General features: G+C 42.2%; 1 protein-coding gene across 3 annotated transcripts in view; it reads right to left on the bottom strand.

The window, feature by feature from the left end:
• Window positions 1-1,401: 1,401 nt before the first annotated feature.
• WAC (WW domain containing adaptor with coiled-coil) overlaps window positions 1,402-22,352 on the bottom strand; it is a 115,722-nt gene continuing 94,771 nt past the window's right edge. For 2 of the 3 annotated variants that reach the window (XM_073334355.1, XM_073334357.1), the window contains 4 exons: window positions 18,658-18,776; window positions 13,372-13,558; window positions 11,232-11,359; window positions 1,402-2,398 (listed from right to left, as the gene is read on the bottom strand). In XM_073334355.1, coding sequence (XP_073190456.1) covers window positions 2,329-2,398; window positions 11,232-11,359; window positions 13,372-13,558; window positions 18,658-18,776 — 504 coding nt within the window. In that variant the 3' untranslated portion in view covers window positions 1,402-2,328. Of the gene's footprint in view, window positions 2,399-11,231; window positions 11,360-13,371; window positions 13,559-18,653; window positions 18,777-22,352 lie in introns of all 3 variants that reach the window. The other variant, XM_073334356.1, reaches the window with a different exon arrangement.

Here is a 22,352-nt window from a genome sequence, read left to right as displayed (position 1 = left end):
CTGGGCTCTTTATACCGCAGCTATGAGCGTGTGGCACCAGAAGGCACCTTAGTCACCCCAATGGATACCACTGAGCAAAAAATTTACAGTGACTGTGCTGAGGGTGCACACACATCTACATTGGAATGGATACATGCAAGCACTTGAAGAACAAGGCGGCCCGAAGTGGGCAAAGAAAAAGAGGGCAGGATGTGCCATCTCAAGCCACAGGCAGTTGAGAAGCAACTGGAATGGTGGTGGGTCTGCCCCTGCCCATATTTGTTCTTCAAATAGCATCTGTGTGGGTGCTCACTGTCAGGCTGTGCGTGCACCCATGTACTCTTGATCAGCGATTTTTGTCAGCTGTGTCCTCAGGTCCAGCTCTGAAGGAAAATGTACGTATTTTAGGCACCGGTCTTGACCGCATTCAGTACCACTTCCACAAATAAAATTTCATTAAATATTCCTGATGCTAACTTTTAATGTTATAAATTCTCAAAAGATAGAACCACAAAAAGCAATTTCAAGTCCCAACCAAGTGTAAGAACTACTTTGCAGTCTTCAGTGACGTTATTTGTATTCTTATTTTGTTTTGGAGTATTACAATAATTTTGATTTCTGGGAGCACTGCCAGTGGGACTTAAAATTTACACTGGTTAAAAAAATGGCTTTTTGAGACCGCTTGTAAGACTTAACAGGCTATACAAAGAATTTAGCATCTCTTTGGTACTGAAAGACATGATTCTGCAGAAAATAACCTTTGAGTGCTGGCAGTTTTGAATATATGTGAAGGTGTGTCAACAGCATTAGTATTTTAAGAGGAGGACTTTAGTCTACTTTTAGCTCCTTCAAAAGATTTTTTTAACTAATACACAAACTTTTGAGATTTACACATTTCTGGCAGCATCACAGTAGCACCAAGTCATGACTTTAGAAGATTTTTGCAAAGAAAAAGCCAAATTTATTTTATAGTAGCAATAGTTTCTTTTTTTTATTTTTAATATACTTTAGGAAACAATATACAAAGCTGAGCTCTTCCACCATTTTCAAACAGTGGGTTGCTCCAATTACACAAGTTCAGCGTTTTGTGATGGCTAAGAACAGCAGTCAGCACCAGACTTGAACAGTTAGCTACAACACAAACATCCTTCGAAATGAAATGTCATAATAGCAAGACAGGTAAACCAGGAGTTAACATATGACAACTGTTGGGGCGGTGTCTTAATCATCCTTGTTGAATTTTATATTTAATTAAATATTTTATACACAATTTCTTGTTTACAAGTATTAAACAAAACCTCCCTTGAGAAACTATTTCAATTAAGTACAAAAATGTTCAACAAGAATAGTTCTGATAAAGAATCCCCAAATAGACCAAATTCTAATATGCGCTGACCAAAGGAAATGAAAACCAGTGTTCCATTGTTTTAACATGTTTATTACAACAGATACAATTCACATCTGACTAGCTTTTTCCTCTTTCCCCTCCCACAACCATGTTAACATGTTCATTGGGCTATTTCCTTATATTTGAGCAAGTAATGTACTTTCAACACACATGCCCAGCAGTACTATAAGACCATTCTTACAGGGTGCAAATGGAAATACGTTTCAATAATTTATACAAACAGTGGGTTATGCTCAATCACTGCAATTTTAAGCTACTGTACACAGGAATGAAAAGATTATAGAAAAAGTGCCATAGCAACAGTGCCTTAAGAAAGGAGAAAATTAGAAGCATTAAAAAACTGATAAATCAGATTTAGGATTTCTTGGGGAAATGGAACACAGAAAATGAAAAATGTTTCTCTGTAAAACAGAAATGGAGAAGCACTGCTCTTGATTCGGTGCAAGTGTGGAAACAGTTGTTTCATGATATTTTGTACATTACCCAAACTGTTCCAAATTGTTGCAGCCTTACATACAGATCGCCTGGCGCTCGCATTGAATTTTAGGAAATGCAAGATTTCTGAATGATAAATTAACTAAAAAAGAAAGCTAATTTTGCAGACAGGTTTACATGTAAAAGGCTAGGTATTTAGCCACCTCAGCATTGATTAGTTTTGGATGTCTAAGCTCTGATACACATGGCTTCCCATGGCTTCACTCTACAAAACATATTTACAACGTGAAGAATACATCTACAAGAAATCTACATTTCAAGGGTTTTACAAATCATCCTTGTATCTTTCCCCTTGAATTGACTCCCTCCTGTCCCCTTCCCCTTTCATCTCTTTTGCCCAGCTCAATGGTCCGAAGTCTACTCAAATGCAGCTCAAAAATGTTAAGACTGGGCAATCAGTTTTACAGTTCCTGTACTCAAAACTATGTGCAATTATTCACAACTTTTCACACCATGAAGGAATTCTGATTCTTTAGCTTTTCAAGTTCTTTAATTTGTTGCCTCAAAAATAGTATCCTGCAAGACAAAATAGAATCAGATTAGTAGAAGAACTTTCATTATCTTCTTAGATTAATATTCATATTCAATATAAATCACAAACATTTCAGTTAAAACCATGCCTAAATGACACCTTAGTCAAACTAGACATTCATTTCACATGACTTTAACTCTGCTAGACTGATAGATCCTCCTTGGTGAAGTATAGCTACCACAGAATGTCACTGCATAAATCTCAAGTACTTCGATTAATTTTTGTTTTTTAAAAAGGATAAAATTACTGGGTCTAAATACGATTAACATACGTTGACACCTAACCTTAATATACGTAAGTTAAATTAACGTCCAAGGGAACACAAGAGAAGACAATATTCAGTACTTGAATGCTACAGAGAAAAGCATTATGCCTGTATATGGCAGAGTACTATCATGGGTGCTGGACTACAACTTTACTATGCCCTTTAATGAAGGAATATCCTGATACCTCCCTCTCAAGCAGCCCCCCTGCCAGTGCAGTGGGGGAGGGGCATGGCAACACACTCATCTAAACATGCCCTCTCTTGGACAGAGTACTGCCAGAAGCACTGGCCAGACTCTTCATACCCTACTCTTCACCCACAAGCTGGGAGTGGAGGAGCTATTCATGTGCTCTCATTTTTTTAGCACAGCTGTAATGGCCAGACATATTTGGCCAAGTGTATTTTAATTTTATAGTATATTTCTGGCTTTATGTATCATGCAACCGATTCTATCAGTTCTAAACTTATACACTTTCTTACAGTCATGGCATGGTAGAACAGAAACATTTTTAAAGGTTTTTTGTGTTCTACTGTATGGCAAAATACCAGAAGAAAAACAATGGAATCCTTACGGGCAGCAATACAAAAAAGCTCTCATGACTGTTTAATTTTTAGGGCTAACCATTTTGTTGGCATCCCCATTACAGAATGCATTTTCTTCTACTGAACTTACATCAATAGTAACTCAAGTTACATGTGCCTTCGGTTTAGACACTGCTTTTTCAGAACTAATGCATATTTTGTAACTTGGTGCTGAAGTGCAATGGGATTGAATGAATTATGCAGGTACAAAGATCATCATGAACTCTTGTTATACACAAATGTTCCATAATCAGCAGTCATTTTAACAGATACTGAGAAATCGTGCTATTTCAGCAGAATTTTGGTAAATTTTTTTTTTAAATTTATCCAATTAAGGGCAATTCAGATAACTGCCCTTTGAACCTTAATATCTTATAATGCAGACGACAAATAACCAGAGATGCAGTTTAAAACATAACGGACGTGCTTGTGAAATGTTTGGTTTGACAGTGCGCTGCTTTACACACTCCCAAAATGGAAAGGTGTCCTGAAGCTCCAAAAGACATACATGAGGCAAACTCTTGTTCTGCCTAGCGATGAAGCACAGATTTGTTTTTTAAAAACAGGAATTTACGTATTTTGTTTTTCTTCGGTATCTCAGGCTAAAGATCCAAATACCCAGAGATTGTGGAATGCATATATATTAGATATATCAGTTTTTAAAATCCCAGACTTTCACAAAGCTTCCTTTTCTGGACTTGCCATCGGTGCCATCTCTTCCATTCCTTTGTGATGACAGCAAAGGCAAGCTGGCATAAAAAAACAATGTAAAGTTCCCTAGGAACATGTAAATACAGCAAGGTGTCACTTACAGCTATAGATGTACCTTGAATCCTAAGTGTCCAGGGTTTATTCTAAATTTTGCATTTGATTTTAATTTAACTAGAGTAATTTCTTTAAATCTTCTTACTGTTACCTTATGAAGGGCTTAAACACTCCTCCAGAGATGGGCTAGAAATTATCCCTGTAAGCTTTATTTCAGCCATGAGAAGCCAAATTGTTTGTCAAAACAACCATTTACAATAAGAAGATTTAAAGAAACTACTCCAGTTAACTTAAAATCAAATGCAAAATAATTTAGAAAAAACTGTCCATCATGAAAATCTTAAAGTATTTTACAAACTACCCATTTTGTATGCAGGTATCACTTCATGCACCACTGAAATGCAGCCATTTCTGATGTAGAGCACAGCATCTGTTTAACAAATGCACAGCATCACTACAGCTGTTTAGGACAGAAAATGAAAAACAATATATTCAAGTGAAACTGCAGTGAGAATTTTAGTAGTCCGAATTCAAATGGAAGTTAAACAGGAAACCAGGACTAACCTCCTTGATCACAAAAAGCGTCATCTGGTCTAATATTGACCTCAGTTTTGTATCTTATCCTGATGGTACTTTTAATAGCTCAGTGTCCTCAGCATTGTGCAAGGGCAATGAGCCAGTAATTACTCAAAAGGTGAGAATGTCACATACTAAATCACCAGTATTTACTGAAGAATCTTGAAATCTTCTTGGAAGTCTCATCCAAATATTGACAAGAACCAACTTCACTTAGCTTATGAGATCAAATAAGAGCAACTCAACTTGCTGTGCCTCAAGACCTAATCAATACATAAATTATAGAATATCAGAGTTGGAAGGGACCACAGGAGGTCATCTAGTCCAACCCCCTGCTCAAAGCAGGACCAATCCCCAACTAAATCATCCCAGCCAGGGCTTTGTCAAGCCTGACCTTAAAAATATCTAAGGAAGGAGATTCCACCACCTCCCTAGGTAACCCATTCCAGTGCTTTTCTTTTCTATCCATGTAATAAAAAGATGTACAGACATTGCATTGCTGATCTGTTTACTGGAGATTGTCAAAAGGCATCTGTGTGGGAAATACGTAAAATGTATATCAGGGAAAAAATGGTTACCTACCTTTTCATAACTGTTTTTCTTCGAGATGTGTTGCTCATGTCCATTTCATTCTAGGTGTGTGCATGGTTGTCTGAGATTTTTGCCTTAGTGGCATCCGTAGGGCCGGCTATGGGGCTCCCTAGAGTGCTGCGCTCATGTGTTGGTATATCAAGTCGCAGCTGGCCCTACGTCCTCTCAGTTCCTTCTTGCCGACAACTCTGACAGAGGGCAGGAGGACGTGTAATGAAAGGGACATGAGCAACAAATCTCTAAGAATAACAGTTATGTAATGGTAGGTAATCATTTTTCCTTCTTTGAGTGGTTGCCCATGTCGATTCCATTCTAGGTGACTCTCAGGCAGTGTCCATAGATTTGGGCTCGGAGTTCAGTCTTGCAGCTCTGCTCTGCCAAAGCCAGCGTCGTCTCAGCTTGCTGGGTAAGCGCATAATGAGACACAAACGTGTGGACAGATGACCAGGTAGCGGCCCTACAGATCTCTTGGATTGGAACCTGTGCTAGGAAGCCCACTGACAACGCTTATGCCCTAGTCAAGTGTGCCCTCACGATTGCTGGCAAAGGCACCTTCGCCAGCTCACAGCAGTGGCAAATGCAGGCCATGATCCAGGACAAAATCCTCTGAGCAGACATTGGGCAACCTTTTGTTCTATATGCCACTACAACAAACAGCTGCGTTGACTTACGAAATGGCTTTGTTCTATCTATGTAGCAGGCCAGCGCCATCCTGACGTCCAGGGTGTGTAACCTGTGCTTCTTATCTGACGTATGAGGCTTTGGAAAGAAGACGGGTAAGTATATGTTCAGGCCAGTATGAAACTGGGAAACGACCGTGGCAGAAATGCTGGGTGCGGTCGCAACTGGACCTTATCCTTGTAGAAGACCATATAGGGCGGTTCTGAAGTAAGCACCCTGATCTCAGATACCCTGCGGCCGACGTTATCACGACCAGGAATGAAACCTTCCAGGAGAGAGCAGGAAGCAAGAGACTCAAAGGGAGGCCCGATGAGCCTTGACAGCACAAGATTCAGGTCCCAGGGAGGGATGGAAAGCCAAGACAGTGGCCAGGTTGACCTTGACTGATGACAGGGACAAACCTTAGAGTTTGAGGTGCAGCAGATAATCCAGGATCTCCTGCAGCGGAGTCTGCTCAGCCCGGACATGCTCTTCTGAGGCCCAGCACATGAACCTTTTCCGTTTGGCCAGGTAAGCTGCTCTGGTGGAGGGTTTCCTGCTACCCAGCAAAACCTGGGTACAGCCTGAACACGGGCTGAGCATGCCCATTCGTCCGCACTTAGCCATACAGTAGCCAAGCCGTCAAGTGCAGCGCTGCCAGGTTCGGGTGCAAAAGGCTCCACTTGGTTCTGGGAGAGCAGATCTGGTCAGAGGGGCAGCTGCAGTGGGTCAGCTACTGAAAGGCTCAGCAATGTGCCGAACCAGTGCTGGCGAGGCCACGTCAGGGCTACTAGGATAATTCTTGCCCTGTTTTACTTGATCTTCACAAGGACCGGGTGAATCAACAGGACTTGCGGGAAGGCATACATCAGCACCCCCAACTACGGAAAGAGAAAGGCGTCTGATAGGGAGCCACTGTCCATCCCCCAGATCAAACAGAACATGTGGCATTTTCTGTTCTGCCTGGATGCGAACAGGTCCACATGGGGAGTTCCCCCACCTCTGGAAGATTATGCTGACTGCCTCCAGATGGAGGCAACCACTCGTGGCAAGACGAGAAAGGCCTGCTGAAGTGATCTACCAAGAAGTTCCTGGTGCGCAGCTACCAGATAAATGGCATGCCGCACACAAAAACCCTGAAGGCGGAGAGCTTCTTGACAAAGAGTCGAAGACCTGGCACCACCCTGCCTGTTGTTTTAATACATCGCAGCAGTATTGTCCAGCAGGATCTGTACCACCTTTCCCTTCAGGTGGGGCAAGAAAGGCCAGGCGAATCGCTCTGAGCTCCCTGATGTTGATGTGAAGGGCCCAATCGTTCCACAAGCAATGACCCTGGGTGCTCAGCTCACCCAGGCGGGCTCCCCAGCCAAGGTCCAAATCATCGGAGACCAGAGTCAGTGATGGTGACATGAAGGGAACTCCCTCCAACACTGACCCAGGGTCCAACCACCAATCCAGGGATGACTTGATGTGATCAGGCACCCTGACCACCCGGTCTAGGTCGTGCCTGTTGGGGTTGTAGACCAACGCGAGCCACGCTTGTAGAGGCTGGAGATGGAGCTGAGTTTGGCTGACCATGTATGTACACGCAGCCATGGGGCCCAAAAACCACAGGCAGGTGTGAGCCATGGTGAGCAGGTGACTCTTTACATGGGAGACCAGGTCTGATATGGCCTGAAAATGCAGTTCTGGAAGGAAGGCTCTGGCTCATGTGGAGTTGACAACCGCACCAATGAACTCTATTAGTTGGACCAGCGCTAAGTTAGACTTTTTTCTCGTTTATTAACAGGCCCAGGTAGCGGCAGATGGAACAAACCAGATTGAGGCTTCTTTGCACTTGCTCCCGAAACCTGCCCTTCATGAGCCAGTCGTCAAGATATGGAAGTTCTGGAACGCTTGATGTCTCAGGTAAGCAACCACTGGAGCCATACATTTTGTGAACACCCTCAGAGCTGATGAGACACCAAAGGACAGCACCGTGAACTGAAAATGGTATCTTCCCACTATGAAATGGAGGAAACAACTGTGACCTTGGAATATGAAAATAAGTATCCAAGTTGAGGGCGGTGTACCAATCTCATGGATCCAGAGAGGGAATGATCTAGGTCAGGGAGACCATGCGAAACTTCAACTTTCTGAGAGGCTTGTTGAGGCGACGCAGGTACAGAATGGGTCCCCTTTTGCTTTCAGGTTTAGGAAATAGCAGAAAGAAAACCCTTTTCCCTTCATGTCCCAAAGGACCTCTTCCACCGCCCCCGGGTGCAGGACAAGGAGTTGCTCGTCAGAAGGGTCCCTGAAGAGGGATGGGAAAGAAGGGAAGGTGAGAGGGAGGGGCAGCCAATAATTGCAGGGTACAGCCCAAGATACTATGTACAGCACCCAGTGGTCCAAGGCAACCTGCGACCAGGCAAAACTGTAGGGACAAAGACGGTTGAGGAAAGAACAAGGTGGATCCAGTTGCCAACGCACTGGCCTTATTGGAGTGCATGGGTCATGCCAGTGATGACAATGCTCCCTTCACACTGCTCATCTGATGCCATCTCTGCACAACAGCTGGTAGTACTGGGCTTGCTGCATGAGACCCGCTCAGAATTCCCCAGAATTGACTTGGGTGTCACTCTCAAGCACACCTTCAAAACGAGCGCTTCTGACCCCCAGGATGCTTTGCCAGGCTGGGCTGCACGGGTGAGCAGGAAGAGGAAGGGAGGCAACGACTAAAGCTTGTGCTCTATCCCTTCTCCTTGCAGACCCCTGCCCAAGGCTTTGGCGGAGGGGGTGGCCGGAACTGCTTCTGTGCAGACTGTGGCATATGCATGCCCAGCGAGCGAAAGGTGGCCCGAGTGTCCTTTAACCCATTCAACCTCGCATCAGTCTGCTCCAAAAAGAGACAGTTCCCATCGAATGGGAGGTCCTGGACAGAGGTCTGCATTACTTGGGACTGGCCGGCAGACTGAAGCCAAGAGCTGCGCCTCATGATCACTCCCAACGCAACCACCCTAGTTGCCGAGTCTGTCATGACCCACGCCATCTGGAGAAAGCACCTAGCCGCCATACCCTCCTCTACCAGGGTGCCAAACTCCTGGGCCAAACCCTGAGGGACAGACTCCCATAAGTTAAGGAGGGAGTCCCATAAGTTAAAATTGTACCTGCCCAAGAGGGCCTGATGGTTTGCTACCCGGGATTGCAGGCTGGCTGTTGAACAAATTTTTCTCCCCAAACGGTCCAGTCTTTTGGCCTCTTTATTTCTGGGAGTTGAACAGGTGTGCCTCTGCTTGTCCTTTTAGTTGGCAACCAGTGAGCCTGGAGATGGATTGGTATAAAGGTACTCCTACCCTTTGGCCAGGATGAAGTACTCCTTTTCAGCCCTTTTGGAGGTTGGAAAGATGGATGACAGGATTTGCCAAAGAACCTTGGCAATTTTCAGGACCCCGTCATACACTGGTAGTGCAACACATGCCAGGATATAGGCTGAGAGGACACTGAACAAGGTGTCCACCTGCTCAGCCATCTCCTCCACCTCTCGGCCCAAGTTCTCGGCCACCCATCAAAGCAGGGCCTAGAGGTAGTGGTGTTCTTTAAAACTGTCCGGTGGGCTGGCCCTCAAGGGTCGCACAACCGCCTCATCCGGGGACGAGGACGACTGTACTGCTGGGGGAGGCTCTGGGGCATCATCCCCCATGGGGGAGGGGGTTTTTGGGGTGGGCACGGTTTCCTCTACCCCAACCTCCGAGTGGTTCTCATGCACTGAGCCCAGTGCCGCCAGCTGTTGCTCTGAAGTGGCGGCGGATGAGGACACTCCCTTTGCACCGCTCATCACCGACATGACCCACACACTCCAATAAGGCCACTGTGCTGGCCAATGGCTGTGCGTCAACGTGGCCTCAGGTGCCTAACTGCGCCGGTGGGGTCTTGGCTAGGGGCTGAACTGCCCTTCCATGCTGAAGGAATCCCCTTCCAGTGACCATGGTGCAGCTGTCAACGCTTGTGTCTGCCTGCTGACCATCGCCGTCGGAGACCAGTGTTTGGAGTGGGAGGATTGGTGCCAGGGCTAGGGGGACCGGAATTGTGACGAGGAGTGCTCCCACAAAGCAGGCAACCAAGAACTGCACTGACAGGATGACTGGCGGGAGGGCAAACTGTGCCGGTACTACGGAGACTGGCGCCTTCCCCTAGACAATCCACGTTGAGATGCTGGAGACCACAATCGTGATGCCGGTGACTGAGGATGAGCCCCAGAGGATCTGGGCTGCAATGCCAGAGATATGCGGCACGGAGATCGAGAGTGCTGCCTTGTCTTGGGAGATCGGTGGCGCTCTGCTGCCCTAAGGGTCTTAGCGGCTGGCTTGCCCTTGTAGAGAGCCTTTGCCACTTCCTGCGGCACATGCGGTGCTGGCAGCAGCCTCTGCTCTCTGAGTGCAGGGGAGCTTGAGAAAGCGTCAATACCGCCAGAAGTTTGGGTTCCCTACCGCTGGGAGTCGGTGGTGGATCCTTTAAGGGGCTAAAGGCCCCGACTGGGAAGGCACATCCACCTGGCTCCACAGTGGCAGGATGGCCCGAACTTGGTCCTTCGCCTGATGCCCCGTGGACTTTCTTGCCCCGTGTCCGGGAGCTGTTTTATTTCTGGGCACTGATTCTGGGGGTGCAAGGCCAAGGTACTAGGCAAGTCTTGGCGGGACGGCTCAGAAGTCGGACAAAGGGCAATCTCCATGAGGAGAGCCCACAAATGAATATTCCGCTCTTTGAGTCCTGGGTCAAAATTTTTTACAAATATGATACTTGTCCTTCACATGTGATTCCCCCAAGTACTTGAGGCAGCTGCTGTGGGGTTCACTTACAAGCACAGGCCTGTTACAGTCCGCGCAGGTCTTAAACCCCAGAGACCAGGGCATGCCCCCCCTGAGGCGGCCCTGCTGGGACTCTAACTCCTAACTACTCCAAACCACTACTTAACACTAACTACTACAAAAATCTATCTACAAGGCCCTAAGGCTCGAAATCAGAAGAGACGAAACTGCTAGCCCTTGCTATGCAAGGAAAGGTACTCCGACTAACCAACATGGGCAGCAAGAAATAACTGAGCAGGTGTAGGGCTGGCAGAGCCTGCTATATGGACGCATGAGCGCGGCACTCAAGGGGGCACCACAGCTGGCCCTATGGATACTGCTAAGGCAAAAATCTCCAGCGACCGCGCCTGTGGGCGCACGCGCACCTAGAACGGAATCAATATGAGCAAACACTCAAAGAAGGTAGCTTTTATACTTGAAAAAGACAAATATGCTAAAACTTAAGTTGTCAGTAAATCAATCTCATGCAAAACAGAACACCAGAATGAACAATTTAGAAATAATTTGAAGGTAAGTGCCCCAACAAATTCTTACCTTTGCTCACGCAATGTTGCTTGAATTTCACAAACTCGAACTAAAGATCTTAAATTTTTTAATTCAGTACAAATTTCTGACATATGAACACTTCCCATATTATGGGCTTCCTCACGTAATCTTGATGCCTGTAGAAATTAAATAAAAAATTAATTGAAAGTTAGCTTCTGGATTTTGGGTCACTCACTAGAAGCAAATGGACATAATCCAAGGAAATTGGACTCTTGATTAAAAAGGAATTATAGGGCTTTGAAACAGCAAGGCACATTAAAATTTTAACATGAAAGCTAAATCACAAGAAAACATTAAATTCTATTCTGCAATCTTAATATAAAAACCTAATATGGATCATTTTTGTGCCAGACAAACTTGATCACTGTTGAATTAAATTACAAATGTAATGGGCAAAGGGAACGTCAGTGAAGTACAAATTGCTCTAGATACACTAGAAATATGGGCAGAAAAAAGGAATGTCCAAACTGAAAAAATTACCTGAAACAAAGATGTGATACAAGAGAATTATTTTAAAAGTAGCAGCACTCAGTGTGCTGTCGGGTGAAACATGGACAAGTGTATATATGGATTTCCATACGCATTATGGTGACACAGAAAAAGTACAATTGTAGACAACACAATATCACAGATGAAGGCGACAAGAACTTTTCAAACTGAAGATACATTACTATAGTTTCTGGATACCTTGACACCAGAAAAATGGGGACTGACTGACTTATAGAAAAGAGAAGGGAGTTGGAAGGAACATCAACCGTGGAAGGTTAAAATAAACTATGTATCAGTTGGCCAAACAAGAATGGAGACAATGCCCAGTAAATATTACAAGGACGTAAACATCACGGAGGGAAAGGTCTGTTTGTTTTTAAATGGTATGGAAATGCACACAGCTTGAGACACCCCAGCACCCATAACTCTGTCCTGTGGTGACAACATAAAATAATTTAGGATTAAGGCATATTAGTGTTTGTAGCCCCAGATTAGATTAAACTGATTTTTTAAAAAAAACTTTTTTCCCCTCATGGTGCCACTACAAGGCAGGACACCCAAATAACTTTAAGCCTAACTGTGCATTTCCATTTCTTAGTAGGTCTGATTTCTTTTAAGGGTAACTAATTCAGAATTTTTGCTGGATTCGTAATGCTTAGTTTTGGGATAATATTTTTTAACCCTTAAGATACTGATATGCTCATCCATAACTCCAATTTAACAACGTGGATAGGCATATTTTATATATAAATAATGCAAATAAATAGATTGATAGTAGTCTGAAACAGCACAAGGACTCTATTGTCTCACAGCTATACCTGAACTGTTATGAGAGCACTAAAATGGTAGAAAGGGAAAAACATGAGGAGAGCAGAAATTCAGATGTAGATTTTTATGTTTGAAAATTGTGTATCCATGTATGGCATCCCAATGGTCTAAATGTGCAAGATTATGAAGGTTTCTCCTATAGCAGGGGTAGGCAACCTATGGCATGTGTGCCAAAGGCAGCACACGAGCTGATTTTCATGGCACTCACACTGCCTGGGTCCTGGCCACCAGCCCCCGGGGGGGCTCTGCATTTTAATTTAATTTTAAATGAAACTTCTTAAACATTTTAAAAACCTTATTTAGTTTACATACAACAATAGTTTAATTATATATTACAGACTTATAGAAGGAGGCCTTCTAAAAATGTTAAAATGTATTACTGGCACGTGAAACCTTAAATTAGAGTTAATAAATGAAGACTCGGCACACCACTTCTGAAAGGTTGCCGACCCCTGTCCGAAAGCCTGGTTTTTCCCTATTACAACTGCATTATCAATGCAGCCATGTGCAGAAACAGTTCTGAAAATTTTTCAAAGCTCAAATACAAACTTAATAGTTCTACCAAATAAATGAGTTTTGATGTTACCCAGGGCTTAAAAAATCACTAGCTTTCATAACAACCACAACTGCACCTGTTCCACAGGACGTTTTTATTTGAACAGCTAAATAACTGCATGATAGTAATTTTGCATTCACAGATATTTCTGGCTAACAGAGACATTCCAAGTAATAAAATGTTACGGTGTTAAGACAGACTTAGTACCTTCAAAGGAAAATCTACATTTTTAACAGAATCTGAATGTGTACCCACCTGCTTTTCTGCATGATCTGCAGGCCAGCCTTGAACATGTTTTATGAGATTTTCATTGAAGTGTGCCGCTAGTGTAGGTGTCAATGAACACGTAGGCCGAACAGATGCATTCTGTGGTGTAGCTGCTGAATTTGATGCACTTGTGCTGGAGGTATGATTTGGAGCTGGTGATGGACTTCTCTGACTACTGGAAGAAGGAAACAAAGATTAAAAAGCACAGGCTTTCAAAATGTTTATAAATCTGTTGCGAATGAGTTAAACCTCTACAAACTTTACAGCATCCAGCCACAAGCAGCATTATAAGATAATCAAAACTGATACTCTAACCACTTTTAAGTCCTATGGCACTGTTCACAAGAGTATGGTCTTTGTGTCCTTGTTATGTTCTGATAATTACATTTTTCTTAACATTTCTACTGGGCATATCATTCTTTTCTTCTTGTCCTAAACTATTTCACTGTTAGTTGTTTTAGACATCTGTGTGCGACCCTAGATGTGGCTGCATTTCAGGGGTGAATGGAGTGTGTATATGCACACTTTTTACCTATATATAAATGTTTATAAAGAGCTTCAAAACAATCCGAGATGTAATGTAAGAAGTCATGATCATTCAGCAAAAAGTGTTTGAGTCCTGATGAACATGGTCACCACTGAGTACTCAGTCACCTTTGCTTATTGCTCTGAGACCAAGATTCAATACATGGCTGCCTGGTGACCTATCAAGACACCTTGAGTGAAGCTAAATCACTCCTTGAGGCCAGGAATTCCAACAAAAAAGAGCACTCGGGGGTGAATACCAAGTTCCACAAACCATAGAACCCAGATAAGCTCTTCTGGACAATAAATTCTCTTCTTTTTTGTAGTGCACCATGAATACTTATGGTACTGTAGAAAAGAGGCTGCATCTATTATCTTGGAAGGACTGTGATATTAGCTTTCAGTGTCCTAGTGTAGCTAATACTCCTCTATTCCTTTTCCCTCTTAACTTCCATCTTGGCTAGTGAGACTCCTGTTCACTTGGGGAAATCCCCAACAGGATCCTGAACTTGAGGCTCCAGAGCCCCTTACCTTATATCACCTCCTTGAATAAAAACATATAAAAACAAAACAGGATCTCTACTTTTTATATAGCCATTGGTTTCCTAATTTTTATATTTATAAAAAATAAGGGTTTTGTCCACCATGGTAAACCAAACTTGTGCGTCCCCCCAACCCCAAATTGCAAAGATACCATTAAAGGGAAAATCCTAATGCAACCTTAACTAGGGAACCAAAATCAATGCCTCCATAATTAGAAGTATCAATTATTCTCAAAGCCTATTCTTTATTCTCTAGAATCACAGTTTACTGATAATAGCTCATCTTAACTAATTAGCTTCTCACAGTTTGTATGGCAACTTCCAGCTTATCTGTATGTATGTGTGTGTATATATATCTTCTTACTATATGTTCCATTCTATGCATCCGATGAAGTGGGCGGTAGCCCACGAAAGCTTATGCTCTAATAAATGTGTTAGTCTCTAAGGTGCCACAATTACTCCTGTTCAGTTTACAGAGAGACTTGCATTAGGCCAAATATGCTTGTATAAATGGGAAGACTACTTGACATTCAGAAAGTATGTTTTATGTTCACTTGTTTTTTCATGGAATTCATTATTGTTTCCCTGAATATATAAATACTGAGTTAAAATTTAAAATGTTACCAACATTTGATCTACTATTCTTTACCATATTTTAGTCTTGAAATTATTTAGTAAGGTATTATGAGGGCAGTGGGTTTAAATATTGATTTTATTTTTTAAATTAATCAAACACACTTGAGGAAGGTCATTTTTGGACTAATCTTTTTCCTTCTGTATTCCTGCCATAAAAAGTAATATGTAGATACAGTATAAGTGAAGTGCTTAATTCTGGAAAATGCTTTCTGCGTAGTAAACAAAAATCAAGAATAGACAAAAGCCTGTTTTGCCTCAGTTTTTCCTAATAAGTGCAGGTCATTATTGTAGGTTAAATAGGATTCTTCCCATATTTTTCTTTTAAGAACAGCCCACTGTTCCTGTTCTACTACATCAATGTGAATTATTTCTCACAGCATCATGACCCATAAAAAAAAAATGGCATAAACCTCTAAAACAATTTTTTTTAAAGTTTTAAAAATCAAAATTAGTCAAAGAATAGCCTAAATGTATCACATGATATTTACAGTATTTTAAGAGAATTTAAAAGTTTTAATTCTAAAAGAAACAAACTGGTTTAGATACAGACTGTTACAGGAAAATATAATTATGCATCATTATAAACCCTGAAAAATTAACATGTGGTTATAACTGATCAATCAATTATTCTCAGTTTAGATTATAAAGTTCCTAGGTTCCAGTAGCTACTTAGGTTTTCACTTTACCTGTCAGGCATCATGGATTACCAAGGCATTACAGAAACAAAAGGATGCTCAAGATCTTTATGTCAAAATCACATTATTGCACTTTTAGAATGGTTGGATTTGAGAAAGTTCTCTGGCTTACAACTAACCATTTTGTTTTAATTTACTGGCAACAATGGTAGTTAACTCATTGTTTTGCAAGGGCACCCAGCAATTCATTAATATTCACAGCTGTATTTTCATAATTGAAAATACAAAAAAAAAAGGTATTTTTGGTATAAGAAGCTATGTAAATATAAACTGAGCAAACATACATGCATACAATATAGTCATATTAAATTTCAAGTTCCATTAGAAATTCAGTGGGGAAAGAAAGAAAAGTTTCCAGTTACTATAGTTCCCAGAATATACTGCCTATGAAGATCCACACTTTGGAGTCTCGTGCCCTGGAACATGAGCCACAGAACCATTCAAAGTAGTAAATCTATTCAGGGGTGTACACACAATCATTGGATGCTGCCCTCTGGGACAGTCTATATACACATAGCCATCCGGTCAGCTTTTCTCTCTCTGACAGTAAATTCCAAAGACAAGACAAAGCCCAGGGCAAAGATCAAAATCACTTGAGCTCTGACCTGCAGCAGAACCTTTGGTAACAGAGGAAGTGATGGGGAAAGGCATACAAGAGTCCTTTCCTCTACAGAGTAAAAGAAACATCACACAGTTGAGGACCCTGTCTGCTCTAGAGAGCAGTCTGATACAGATTTGTGATAAACAAGTCCATGTCTAGATGACCCCCACCTGGCAAGAATCAACTTAGGTCACTGAATTTAAGGGGCTGCTCTTGTTGGCCTGACCCCCTTGAAATTCAGGTCGTCTTCACCCCTGCATGATGTAAACCGTAAGAGTCCCATTTCTGAAAGCACCATTTCCACTGACTTTTTTTTGTATGACTGAGTGACAAATCCTCATATCTGTTCAAATACATTGCCACACTGAAACGCTGCACAGCCATGAGAAGTCATCTGATGGTGGTGCTGGGTAAAGATACTTACAAACTAGTCCAGTTACTCTGAATCCTCCACTGGGTGGAATAAAATGCATTTAATTACAGAGACTTCTCCAGACCACAGGACTACTTGCACTCCTATATTTTTAGCTGAAGTGCTTCCAAAAGAACTAGAAGCTGAAAAAGAGCTGGAGTCCACAGAAACTAAGGCAGCTGTTCGCAAACATCGTGTTGACACCCCAAGTGGGTCACACAATCAGCAGATGGGGTCACAGCGATATGTAGTGTGTGGAGGATGCCATTTTGCGCTGCACAGCATGACCTCACATGTACAGTGCATGCCAGTTCATGATGAATGGAGGACGCCATTTTGCTCTTCAAATTGGTGTCCTCCATGTTGACTGAGGAGGAACTACTACATTAAAATGAGGTCATACCCATAAATAATTTGGGAACCGCTGCCCAAACACGTACATTACCCATAAGATATACTTCTATTGTTTTGAAATAAAAAAGACATCCCGAGTGGAGCTGAAAGCCAGTAACCAGCAAAAGGAACGGACTGAAAAGCTTCAGTAAATCAGCTGGTGCTGAAGGACCAGGAACTCCTGACTCACTTCTCTTTCCTCACAAAATTGACCTTGATGGATATAGTCTCCAGAAAAGTTTATCTCTGGTGGCAGCTCTGAGAGATAAAGAAGCCAGAGATTTGAAAGTGATAGGAGAGTGGAACAGAGGAAGGATACAAGTCCATTAATAACACAAAGACTTCAAAGAGGGCATTTGGTGAGAAAGCTCCCACCAGTGCAGACTAAGGATCTGACCATTTCAGATCCAAGAAGATCCCTATTCTCATTCGGCATTCCAAGGGTTTAAGGATGTCACCTACACAAAGATACAATCAGAATCAACTTTCAGATCAGACACCTAATCCAACTTCTAAAATAAATAAATAAATAAATAGGTTTTTTGTTGACCTAGAAGAGTGACTATGCCTTTTCAGAAGCTGGCAGGTCCTAGCCTTAAAGAATTCAGCTGCTCTCCTTCCTGGAGCTGGATCTGAAGCCATTGGATCTTAAGACTCTGAAGACCTTGACTCCACTCCAGATGGCTCCTAAGACAAGTTAATGGTTTCAGAAGTCAAACTTTCGATCAGACATGCTCAAAAGCAGAGAATTCCTTACATGGAGATCTCTCATAGATCCTCTGACTCCAAGTCTTCCTCCAAAAGGAAAGCTTGATGCAAGAGGCAAACACCCCATATGCCTTACCATCACAGGCTAAATGTGTATATACACACCAAGCAAACATGTCAGACAGGGTCTGGACATTGGTGAAAAACATTATGGGCAAAGAAGAGCATTTTGTGAAGCTTGTTTTGTTCTTAATGCATACCTTTAAAGCAACAAAGTCAGTGAACAGAAGCTGTCAACTCACTAAAAACTCACTTAAAAATGAATACCAAAACAAGAAACCACAAACTTCTAAAGCTAATAACCAGTCATGTGCAGAGAACAACATTTGGTTCTGTAACTGCACTGACAGATGAGGAGGAAATGAAGCATGTTTAGAGGGTGGGATCCTTTGTACCCTCAATTCCAGAATGATGAACCAGAATCATTAATGTACACTCCTCAATTTTGCTGCTGTGAATGGTTCTGTGGTTCACCTGGCAGGGCACGTAACTTGTAAAGTGGAGATCTGTGGAGCCAAACAGAAAGGGGTAAAAAATCAAACAAGTTATGTAGCTGTGTCTTTTCTGCAATAGTAGAGCTAATTAATATGCTTACATTGGTCTTAAGTATACCAAAAACCAAGCTCATTAGTGGCACTGAATACAATGTATGTTTTATCCAGAGTAACAGCAACAAAGCAACACAAAAATATTTCAACTTGCCTTGAGCGCTGAAGACTTCGAGGAGAGGCAGGCTCATGGCCTGTCTGCTTGTCAGCTATTACCGGCTGCTGAGGTGCTGACTGTGAAGCTGGTCCTTGCTTTACACCTGGAGTAGTTACCTGCAATGTTCAAAACTTGGGTCAGATTTCCTTTGCATCATAAATCTCAAACATACGAACTAAAGAAAGAAACATGGGAATTACCAGGTACAATCAGATCAAGGATCTCTCTAGCTTGGCAGCTTTCCAGTCCAGTACTTTAAATTTCAGAGAAATAAATATATGTCAAATGTCAAATAAATCCCACTTCTTTTCTGGCTCTAGATTTACAGCCCTTTCACTTCATGCAATGTGTATTTCTTTAAAATTTAACTTGGATAAAAGCCATCTGCTATTTTCCTCAATACCCCACCACTATAGGCACCAATTTCTTTAGATAAATTTGACATCACTCAAACTTCCAATTTTTAATAATTAAAAGAGTTACAATCAAAGATCAACTATCCATTTCCTCCAAAGCACCAATACTGCTTCTAACATGAACTCTGTCGTACTACACTATACTTCACATTGAAGAGGCATTATTTACTATGAATGCCACGATTCAATTTTTTTAAAGTATGTCAAGCCTTTGCCTCTAATACTGTATTTCTATATTTTCGAATAGGGACCTTCAACAGCTTTGAGAATTCTTACACAAACTAGGTAACAACAAGTATGACATCTCTATTAGAAATGGAAAAATTCACATTTTCAAAATAAAAAATGCACATCAGTTTGGCCCCCTGATTGTAACTGTTCTAATGACTATCCCCAAACCAGTAACTAGAGTTCTTTGAGATGAGCCTCTGAATAATCACGCTTATGAAATCAAGGTGCCCAATTGCAAGCCACCGGAATCTTCTGGAGAACAGTGTCTGTTAGAGACACTTGCCTCTCCCTCCCTCTCCTTTCCACAGGGTTCCTTTCAGTTCTTTCCACTAACATGGAAATTCCTAAACTAAGACACTAAAGACAGGAGACAAGTAGGTAGCGACTGTGAATAGGCAGAGGTTCATCTCGAAGAAAGAGGGTACTTACTTTACAGTAACTGGAGGTTTTTTTAGATGTTTTTGTCTGCACTGATCCCTCTGTAAGCATACAGAGCACTCCAGTCGCACAAGCCTGAAATCTTTTAGCCAGCAACATCTGCTGGTGTTGCACATGTGCCATTGTTCACCTTCGCACCCTGTACAATGAGCATACAGAGGGTGAAGCAGCCCCAATCGTCACTCAGTTTCTTCACTAATACAGAATATCCAGGTGAGGACTCTGTATCAAGGGGCAAAGCAGGTGGATCAGGGGATTCAAATGGAAAACAGTATCTTGAACTCCAGTTACTGAAGCTAAGCAAGCTCTCTTCAAGCATTTGTCCAGGTAAATCCCACTGTGGGTGACTGACTAGCAATAACCTCACAAGGAAATGAACAATAAGAGTTCTAACCTAAATAATGACTGCAGGACAATCCTGCCAAACTGGACTTGTGATCTAGAATCTTCCACAATGGAATAGTGAATAGTAAACTGTATGAACAGAACTCCAAGTAGGTGCCCTATAAATCTTGGAAATAGGGACTCCCTCCTAAAATAACACATTTACTGAGCCCTAGTACAGAGAGTCCTAACTTGAGAGCAAAGAAGTAATTTATTTAATGTACAAGAAATCTTAATGTAGTCTGTAACACACTCCAACTCAGAGAAAAGGCTTGCCTTTTAGACTTGTCACCAAAAGCCACAATAGGTCCGGACGATTTACAAAATGGTTTTGTTCTGGTAAGATTAAGGAGACAAAACCCCTAAGAACATCTAGTGTGTGGAATTTAGCTTATGCTAGAAAGCTATGATGTTTAGGAAAAAATACTGGTAAAATATATAAATTGCTTTTTTATGAAAATCTAAAACCACTTTTGGTAAAGATTTTGGATGAGGCCTGAGAGTAAATGTCTTTATGACATACAGTTAATGGAAGGCTTGACAAAAGCCTGAATTTTGATCACCCTGTGAGCCAAGATGATGGCTACCCAAAATGCTGTTTTAATATAGAGGTAATATAATGAATAGAACAATATGGGTTCTAAGGGAGGGTTCATCATGAATCAATCCCTTTTAAAATTTTGATACCATGGGTTGAGAAAAAAATCAAATTACTCAGATGGATGACACACTAATATAGCAGCCAGATGACTAGCAGTAAGTGTAACCGAGAGTCCTGAGTGTTTCAAAGTCAACAAATAGTCCAAAATAGTTAGAATAGAAGAGCCTAAAGGCTGAATGGACCACAACGAGAAATGCTTCCTATTAGCTTGACAGGTCTTTCTAGTAGAGGCAACTCTGCTTTGGATTGAAACCTCTTGCACAGCTGCATAACAATGTCTATCCACAGAAGTTTGTCACCTAGCCTCCATGCTGTTAGATGCAGAGATGCTGGATCCAAGTGCAGCACCTGGCCTTGGTTTTGTAAAATTATTTCTGGGAGCTTCAGAAGTGGAAGAGGTGGACTAAATGATAGATGCATCAGGCTGGAGCATCAGAATGACATGCCCAAGTTGAAGCTACTGAGTCAGACAAGCTGCCATATGATACTGTATAACGATGCAGACTTTCACAGAGTCTCACTCTGACAAGACTAAAGGTGTGAAAAGAGGTGATTCATCATGGAAAATCTTTCTTGAGGAAGGTATGCTTTTGCTGACCTGGAGTCCCGTTCTGCCCCTATAAACTCTATGTATTCAGAAGGGGTCAGAACAGACTTGTCTCAATTGATCTTAGGCCTTGTCAGGAAAAGTGCTATAGAACTGAGCGAACAATACTTGTGACCTACTGTGATGAATCTCCGCAGATACGTTGGGCTCAGGAAAACACTTCTGAGAAAGACTGAAAGGACCAGTATGTGACCGTTGGAGGGAGCTGATTGTCCCAAGTGTGGTTTTCTTGGTCATTGATCCACTCAAGCAATTCTCAGCCCAGAAAAAAAAAGGAATGATGAGATCCCTAACCTTGTGGTAGTCTGGGAGTATTCTTTTCACAAAGTCTGAGGCTCTTTGTCTGTATCAGGAAGAGCCTCTTTCATCATGTGCAACCTTCTCTCTCCTTCATACAAGCTTGTTTTATTGATCGTAACCCAGAAAGCCCATCAAAATGCTAGCTCAAGGAGCAAGTGTGCTCCCATGAGAAAGTTTCTCTACCTATTTAAGAAAATTAATGGCTGGTTTTGTCTATCACAGCTCCAGAAATCACTTTAGACACTGCCTCGTTCACTATGATAATGCCAATTCCTCTGTGTGTGTCTGTGTGCGTGTGTGTTCTTATGAGTAAGTTCTACTGCAACAGGCACCACTGAAGGGAGGGGGGGTGTTTGAAGAAGGCCCACTGAAACCAAATGAGCCATTGTGAAACATCAAAGGACAAAGACTTTATTGACTCCCCCCCTCCACCTCCAACACATGCACCCATGAAGAGGAGACGGGCGAAAATACTTGTCCCATCAGTTTGAACTCTGCGGGAAGGGAATAAAAATCCCTGACCAGAAGGAACTGTATCACTATCCTGTTAGGAATATTGTCCTCTCCAAATTTTAAAGTATAAGCAAAGGATCCCTAAGCTGCTTAGCTTGGATTACCTTTAGAGAACATAAAAAGCTTGTATACGCAGCCATTT

Source organism: Lepidochelys kempii, chromosome 2 (genome assembly GCF_965140265.1).
Source record: "Lepidochelys kempii isolate rLepKem1 chromosome 2, rLepKem1.hap2, whole genome shotgun sequence".
NCBI lineage: Eukaryota > Metazoa > Chordata > Testudines > Cheloniidae > Lepidochelys > Lepidochelys kempii.
This window is presented reverse-complemented; position numbering and strand designations above follow the sequence as displayed.